Source organism: Coregonus clupeaformis, chromosome 24 (genome assembly GCF_020615455.1).
Source record: "Coregonus clupeaformis isolate EN_2021a chromosome 24, ASM2061545v1, whole genome shotgun sequence".
Taxonomy (NCBI): domain Eukaryota; kingdom Metazoa; phylum Chordata; class Actinopteri; order Salmoniformes; family Salmonidae; genus Coregonus; species Coregonus clupeaformis.
Genome location: NC_059215.1, coordinates 30,421,603 through 30,430,593, shown reverse-complemented (window position 1 = coordinate 30,430,593; position 8,991 = coordinate 30,421,603). Strand labels below are relative to the sequence as shown.

Below are 8,991 nucleotides of genomic sequence, written 5' to 3'. Positions count from 1 at the left end.
GTGGGCAAACGTACAAAATCAGCAGGGGATCAAATACTTTTTTCCCCTCACTGTATGAATGTGTGTGTGCCGTAATTATTGTGCAAGTATGAAGGGTGTATGCGTCTACAGCGTGATGACTGTGCCGTCCTCCTCTAAGCTCCTTCCCTCTAGGCCCCTATCGGGCGTGCTGACCGTGCTCAGTGAACCGGTGCTGTTGCTGGAGGCCAGGGCTCCGTTGGCCGTGGTGCGGAGGTTCAGATGGGGCTCGTAGCGGGGCAGTGAGGGCATGCTGCAGCTGGCCAAGGCTGCCCGTGGGATGGGCACGGCCTCCCCGTCTGCCTCTATCACCAGGTCCTCATCATCCTCATCACTCTCCAGCTCCTCTGGATGGAAGTTCTGCATGATGTGTGCCGGGGTCGTCGCTATGGCAGCGCCCGGGGTGAAATAGCCGTAGAAACTGGCGCCGCTGTCGGAAGAGCGACCCGAGCTCCCGGAAGCCACCCCACCCCCTCCGCCACTGCTCCGTATGATGTTGTTGCGCTGGTTGGCTGGCTTCACCGTCACAATGAGGTTGTGGCTGTTGGCGATCATCATGTCAGTCACCTGGTCCAGAGACTTGCCTTGCACCTCGATACCATTGACCTCAAGCACCTCGTCGTTGACGGCCAGCAGGCCTGTGCTCTCAGCCAGGCCCCCAGGCACCATGCGGGAGATGAAGATCCCAGGCACCTTCTCCAGGCCCTGGGGCGTGACCCGGACGCTGGAGCCGTCGCGGATGTAGAAGCCCAGCGGTTTCTCCTGGCCGTGCTTGTAGAGGCGCACCCGGCGGTGTGTCTCAGGGAGGATGTCCACGTCGATGATGGAGGAGACGGGCCTGAAGTCCCTGGGCAGGCTAATGATCACAGGGGGCTTCTTCCGGTTGGCATCAGGCCGCAGCAACACGGCCGCTAGGACCGTCTTCTTAGGACGGGTCAGAGAGTCCGTACCAAACGCAGAGTAGTCTGCTTCCTCTGCAAAGAGAGAGATGGGAAAACATAATATGTATTAGAACCAACCACATCAATATTACATCAGTACAGTTGGGATCGAATCTCATCCCATAAATGCTTATTGACAATAATTATCATGGTGGAACTATAAATCATTACTGACATTCTACTGCAGACTATATTGTAGTTATGCAATAGCGATTGTGTTGCTCTAAGCCTGAGGGTTCCCTTAGCTTAGAGCCACTCCCTCCCTCCTTTCACTAGACTTGTTTCAGTGCTTTCCTCTGCCCACCCTTCCCCTGGTCTTATTCCTCATGTGCAGTAAATGTAGGCATAGACTCCGGTCTCTCTTTCATGAAAGGGCTTTCTGAATTCCTCACAGGATTACTCATGGCGACTGTGCTGCTGTGGGACATACCTGAACTTTCACCTGAGCATGGCTCAGAGCAGGGACAGGCCTCTAGACTAGATCAAAGGTCTGGGAGGACAGAGAGAACCAGGCAATGGCTCTCTAATGGTTAACCACCAGCACACGGATGCTAAACATTAACATCATAAACGTTGTGTGCCCCAGTCATTCCTTTTATCTATCGCTCTCTGTCTTTTTTCTCTCCCGCTGGCTATATATATATATATATATATATATATATCCTAGAATGAAAGGCATGTTCTTACATTTAAGTCATTTTAGCCAGAGCGACTTACAGTTAGTGAGTGCATACATCTTTTAATTTTTTTATACTGTCCCCCTGTGGGAATCGAACCAACAACCCTGGCGTTGCAAACGCCATGCTCTACCAACTGAGCTACATCCCTGCCGGCCATTCCCTCCCCTACCCTGGACGACGCTGGGCCAATTGTGCGCCGCCCCATGGGTCTCCCGGTCACGGCCGGCTACGACAGAGCCTGGATTCGAACCAGGATCTCTAGTGGCATAGCTAGCACTGCAATGCAGTGCCTTAGACCACTGCACCACTTGGGAGGTTCTTGTACCCCGAGGTGTTGTAATGTAGTGTACACTGTGCAGTTTGCTCAGGTGATGTGGATATACTGTATGCACCTAAGCATCATCTGTAATTGCCCAGGGATAGTTGCGTTGTCACTATAGACTGTGTGCGTGTGTGGATCTGGGATAGGGCCCAGACAGGTTGTAGATAAGGATTCCAGCACTCAGATTCTGACAGGTACTCCCTCCTCCCCTCCCCATACCAACAAGAAAAACAAAGGATCAATTGTACAGAGAAGCGCTATCCCATTTCAATTCCCATGAGACATACGTTCATTGCCTCCTTATCAGGATGAATAAGAACTGTACAACAAAATACAGGTTTACATATTCACAAAAACACTCTGGTATGTTGCATTAAAATACACACACAATAATCCAGACTCAATGTTTTTAAAGCATCCAGCTAATACATGAACAAAGGTATGTGGACACCTGCTCGTCGAACATCTCATTCCAAAATCATCAGTATTAATATGGAGTTGGTCTCCCTTTGCTGCTATAACAGCCTCCACTCTTCTGGGAAGGCTTTCCACTAGATGTTGGAACATTGCTGCGGGGACTTGCTTCCATTCAGTCACAAGAGCATTAGTGAGGTCGGGCACCGATGTTGGGCCATTAGGCCTGGCTCGCAGTCGCCGTTCCAATTCATCCCAAAGGTGTTTGATGGGGTTGAGGTCAGGGCTCTGTGCAGGCCAGTCAAATTCTTCCACACTGATCTCGACAAACCATTTCTGTATGGACCTCGCTTTCTGCACGGGGGCATTGTCATGCTGAAACAGGAAAGGGCCTTCCCCAAACTGTTGCCACAAAGTTGGAAGCACAGAATCGTATAGAACGTCATTGTAAAGCCTCCCGAGTGGCGCAGCAGTCCAAGGCACTGCATCGCAGTGCTTGAGGCGTCGCTACAGACCCGGGTTCGATCCCAGATTGTGTCACAACTGGCCGTGACCGGGAATCCCACAGGGCGGCACACAATTGGCCCAGCGTCGTCCGGGATAGGGGAGGGTTTGGCTGGGGGGGCTTTACTTGGCTCATCGCGCTCTAGCGACACCTTGTGGTGGGCCGGGTGCCTGCAGGCTGACTTCAGTCGTCAGTTGAACAGTGTTTCCTCCGACACGTTGGTGCAGCTGGCTTCCGGGTTAAGCGGGCGGGTGTTATGAATCCCGGTTAGGCATTATTCCTCCTCCACCAAAATGTACAGTTGGCACTATGCATTCAGACAGGTAGCGTTCTCCTGGCATCTGCCAAACCCAGAATCGTCTGTCGGACTGCCAGATTTTTACACGCTACGTGCTTCAGCACTCCCATTCTGTGAGCTTGTGTGGCCTACCACTTTGCGGCTGAGCTTTTGTTGCTCCTAGACGTTTCCACTTCACAATAACAGCACTTCGAGTTGGCCGGGGCAGCTCTAGCAGAGCAAAAATGTGACAAACTGACTTGTTGGAACGGTGGCATCCTATTACGGTGCCACAATGAAAGTCACTGAGCTCTTCAGTAAGGCCATTCTACTGCCAATGTTTATCTATGGAGATTGCATGGCTGTGTGCTCGATTTTATACACCTGTCAGCAACGGGTGTGGCTGAAATAGCCAAATCCACTAATTTGAAGTGGTGTCCACATACTTTGGTATATATAGTGTATGTGTGATGTTCACACATAGGTATATTTACATCTACACACAGTAGGGCATTTCTAAGGACAGGCACGCACAGGTCTGGCAGACTGGTCCCTACAGTGCAGTCAAGCATACCAGTGAATCTCTAAATATTTCCCCTCTTCCTTCATTATTTTTTTTACTCCTCTTTCTCGCAGCCCCCCCCCCCAAATATCAAAGTCTACCAATGAGGTTATAGTCAAGGATAGTGTAGACTAGGAGGCCCCTGTGGGCCACTCATACAGCCTCAGCAAAGACATGCTGTTCTATAAGTCACATAAAACCCCACACACAACAAACCTGTGTTTACACACAAACACTGCTCCATCCCTTGAGTGTTTCTCTGACTAATGATCCTCTCGCTGTGTGACAACTGATGCCAGTGAAAACTAATACTTCATCACTCATATCTCATTAAAGCAGCAAGAAAGGCTTTCAGTCTAATTAGACTACACACAAACATACATGATTTTTACACACACACACACACACACACACACACACCACCTGATCTCTCACACACACACCTAATCGAAGAGTTGACCCCTCCTAAATTGTCTCTCTCCAACCTGCCACCACTGGTTTCCTATGGTCGATAAAGCAGGCGGGTGTAAATAGTCAATACTATGGCGCTAAAGCCACATGGACCCAGAATAATCATCTGTGACTCTCTTGGTGTGTGTCCCTTTGGGGGTCCCCCACTGTCATATGTCCCAGCACATTTCCCTAGGGTCGAGCCGCCGGGTTCACCGTCACACTCAGTGCCTTGAGACAGTTTATGAGTTATCCTCATTATGTGCAATGGTTGGAAGTAAGCAGGCTAATAAACACGTACACAATAGAAATAACACCTGAAGTGAAGATATGAGTTCACCTTTATGCTCATTAAATATGTGACTCAAACTTCAGGAATGCAATGTAGTGAGCATAGTTCCTTCAGGAAGTACTCATACCCCTTGACTTATTCCACATTTTGTTGTGTTACAGCTTGAATTCAAAATGGATTAAATGGATTTTTTGTGTTCAACCATCTACACACAATACGCCATAATGACAAAGTGAAAACATATTTAGAAATGTTGGCAAATGTACTGAAAATGAAATACAGAAATCTCATTTACGTAAGTACTCACACCCGAGTCAATACTTTGTAGAAACATCTTTGGCAGCGATTACAGCTGTTAGTCTTTCTGGGTAAGTCTCAACAAGCTTAGCACAAGCAACATTTGGACATTCAGAGACTTATCCCGAAGCCACTCCTGCGTTGTCTTGGCAGTGTGCTTAGGATCGTTGTCCTGTTGGAAAGCGAACAGTCACCCCAGTCTGAGGTCTGGAAGCAGGTTTTCATCAAGGACCTCTCTGTACTTTGCTCCGTTCATCTTTCCCTCGATCCTGAATAGTCACCCAGTCCCTGAAAAACATCTACACAGCATGATGCTGCCACCACCCTGCTTCACCGTAGGGATGGTGCCTGGTTCTCTCTTGGCATTCAGGCCAAAGAGTTCAATATTGATTTCATCAGACCAGAGAATCTTGTTTCTCATGGTCAGAGTCTTTAGGTGCCTTTTGGTAAACTCCAAGCGAGCTATCATGTGCCTTTTACTGAGGAGTGGCTTCCGTCTGGCCACTATACCATAAAGGCCTGATTGGTGGAGTGCTGCAGAGATGGTTGTCCTTCTGGAAGGTTCTCCCATCTCCACAGAGGAACTCTGGAGCTCTGTCTGAGTGACCATCGGGTTCTTGTCACCTCCCTGACCAAGGCCCGTCTCCTCCGATTGCTCAGTTTGGCTGGGCGGCCAGCTCTAGGAAGAGTCATGGTGGTTCCAAACTTCTTCCATTTAAGAATGATGGAGGCCACTGTGTTCTTGGGGACTTTCAATGCTGCAGACATATTTTGGTACATATTTTGGTTCCCCAGATCTGTGCCTCGACACAATCTTGTCTCGGAGCTCTACGGACAATTCCTTCGACCTCATGGCTTGGTTTTTGCTTTGACATACACTGTTGACTGTGGGACCTTATATAGACAGGTGTGTGCCTTTCCAAATAATGTCCAATCTATTGAATCTACCACAGGTGGACTCCAAATCAAGTTGTTATAAACATCTCAAGGACGATCAATGGAAACAGGATGCACCTGAGCTCAATTTCTTGTTTCATAGCAAAGGGTCTGAATACTTATGTAAATAAGGTATTTCTATTTTTAATACATTTGCAAAAATTTATAAAAACCTGTTTTCGCTTTGTCATTATGGGGTATTGTGTAGATTGCTGAGGACATTTTTATTTTATTTTATCCATTTTAGAATAAGGCTGTAACGTAACAATATGTGGAAAAAGTCAAGGGGTCTGAATACTTTCCGAAGGCACTGTAATACTTCATATTCAGGACAAAAAGTTAATTGCTTTGCCACATTCTTTGCATTATTACTTCAGTGCCTTATTCCAAAACATGCATCCTGTTTGCAACATTTTATATTCTGTACGGGCTTCCTTTTCACTGTCATTTGTGGAGTAACTAGAATGTTTTTGATCCATCCTCAATTTTCACCCATCACAGCCATTAAACTCTGTTTTAAAGGCACCATTGGCCTCATGGTGAAATCCCTGAGCTGTTTCCTTCCTCTCCAGCAACTGAGTTAGGAAGGACGGCTGTATCTTTGTAGTGACTGGATGCATTGATACACCATCCAAAGTGTAATTAATAACTTCACCATGGGAAATTCAATGTCTGCTTTTTCTTTTACCCATCTACCAATAGGTGCCCTTCTTTGCGAGGCATTGGAAAACCTCCCTGGTCTTTGTGGTTGAATCTGCGTTTACAATTCACTGCTCGACTGAGGGACTTTACAGATAATTGTATGTGTGGGATTCAGAGATGAGGCAGTCATTCAAAAATCATGTTAAACACTAGTCTTGCACACAAAGCGAGTCCATGCAATTGATGTCACTTAAGCAAATGTTTACTCCTGAACGTATTTAGACTTGCCATAACAAAGGGGTTGAATACTTATTGACTCAAGACATTTCAGCTTTTCATTTTAAATTCATTTGTAAACATTTTGAAAAACATAATTCCACTTTGACATTATGGGGTACTGTGTGTAGGCCAGTGACAAAAAATCTCAATTTAATCCATTTTAAATTCAGGCTGTAACAACAAAATGTGGAAAAAGTCAAGGGATGTGAATACTTTCTGAAGGCACTGTATATGGGAGTTAATAATTAATCAAACCAATCAGTGGAAACTCTGTAGGAAGTAAACACTCAGGAGTTAGGTGAGGGTTGGGTACACAGCGGAAACAATAGAGTTGTTAAACATCAGACCTGTGTAGGACACAGAGTTGGGGTCAATTCAAATTTCAGTCATCAATTCAGGAAATAATCAGAAATATAAATTAAAATAATTGCCACCCATTTTTAATGACTTCACAAAAAACTCAAAATGACTTCAATTCAAATTGACTCCAACCCTCGCATACTGGATAAAATCCAACAGCTAGACATGTTTCATGGGTCTATACAGGTAAGCTATTCATACTATGCTATGATTATTATGATTTCCCACACACCCGTTTGAATAGTCATTGGAGAGAGAAACAGGCCAAGATTAAAGAGAGAAACAGAGCAGTAGAGGGAGACATGACATTCAAACTCTCTCTCGCACACAAGTGTGTACTGTGAATGGAATGCACTTCCAACCCCCACAGGGTCTGTTTAAAGTAGGGACTCTCCTCTCAGTTCAGGAGTTTCAACTTACTACGGCCTATCATACCCAAACAATAGTCACATAAAACTCACTCGATAGATCTTTGCGGTCTAGGCCCGTCTCAGGATAGAAGTGCCGATCTAGAATCAGTTTAGCCTTTTAGATCATATAATGAAAAATATTATAATGGACAGGAGGGACCTTGTCATAGATCAGCACTCCCACTCTGAGGCCCTTGATAAATACGGTGTTTAATCCTTATAAGGTCACGTCATCAGCTCCTGGCCCTATTCATCATGTATAGTCAGTCAGATATTTTGTCTACACCATATTTCTAAAAAGCTACTGTTACAATATCTATATCTGGTGACGTGATACCTGGAGGAGCCTCCGGACATCCTGTCTGTTGTTAGTCACAGACAGAGCAGAGGGCCATGTCAGTGTAATGTGACACCATGCTCAGGTGACACAATTACCTTCACAGAGCAACAGGACCGTCAATCACCCATGACCGCTAGAGTACTGTGAGTTAATGAAGATAAACACATTAATCAGTCATCTAAATACATATATTGAATGGAGTTTGTTACTGTACATGTGAACTGAACATTTCCAAAATTACATTACTAGGTGTTGAACTCTAGGGAACAATGTTTTGCATCTGTTCTGTGCTGAATGTTGCTCAATAATAACTGCTCTGGAAACAGTCTCATATGTTGACGACAGGCCCAGATATCCCCAACATGGTGAGTACCATGGTGTTCCAGTCACAGAGCGATAAAACTGGGAGGGAGTGCGTGAGGGGGTGAGTGAGGGAGGGGGTGAGTGAGGGAGGGGGTGAGTGAGGGAGGGGGTGAGTGCAGGAGGGGATAATGAATGATCATTAAAGAATGGGGAGAAATTATGTTCCTGTAGTGTTTCTATTCTGGGTGCAGTGAACTTTCCTTGCTACCCAGACTCCAAACACTACGCCCACAAACGTTAGTTTCTTCTCCGCAATGAGTCTGGATCCGAGTACCTCCCCGATCCTTCACCGAATGCGAACACATTCGGGGGCCGTCTGATTGGTCCAGAGCCAGAACACACGTGGGTAAAGCGGCGGTTTGAATACGTGTCATTGGCTTTGATACTCTGATCGGTTATAGACGATCCAATCGCTGATGACTTTGTTTTGTACAACGCCCCTTGTCACCACAAACAACTTCAATGATGGCAGTCTCAGACTAAAGTATGTAGCGAACGACAGCGCAGCGGAAGAATTCAGTGTGAGTCCTCAGGCTAGCAGTGAACATACCTCCCTGGCACAGCTGAGATAAAAAGAGCCGTATGCTGATAAGAGAAGGGAGAGAAGGAATAGGAGAGAACAGCCGGGGAGAGCATGAGAGAGAGGGGGAGGATAAGGAGAAAAGCAAATCGGAAGAATGAGGGGGAGAGAGCAAGAGGGGTAAGCCAGTCCTTTGGTAAAGGGAAGTGGGGAGCAGAGACTAGTGTGTAGGTGTAACGTTTAACGGTAGATGGGAAAAGAGACGGGACAGATGTAGAAGGGGGGATGGACTAAAGAAACGCTGACCAAGCTACATTGCTATCATTTATATCATGGTCATACAATAACTAGGCGTTGTGCCGACATGGCCGTACTCCTATCCG

At 46.4% G+C, this 8,991-nt stretch overlaps 1 protein-coding gene across 1 annotated transcript in view; it reads right to left on the bottom strand.

The window, feature by feature from the left end:
* The window catches only part of LOC121537486 (partitioning defective 6 homolog beta-like), a 35,491-nt gene continuing 26,500 nt past the window's right edge, over window positions 1-8,991 (bottom strand). Inside the window, exon 3 of the mRNA XM_041845107.2 lies at window positions 1-992. Coding sequence (XP_041701041.1) covers window positions 106-992 — 887 coding nt within the window. The 3' untranslated portion in view covers window positions 1-105. The remainder of the gene's footprint in view (window positions 993-8,991) is intronic.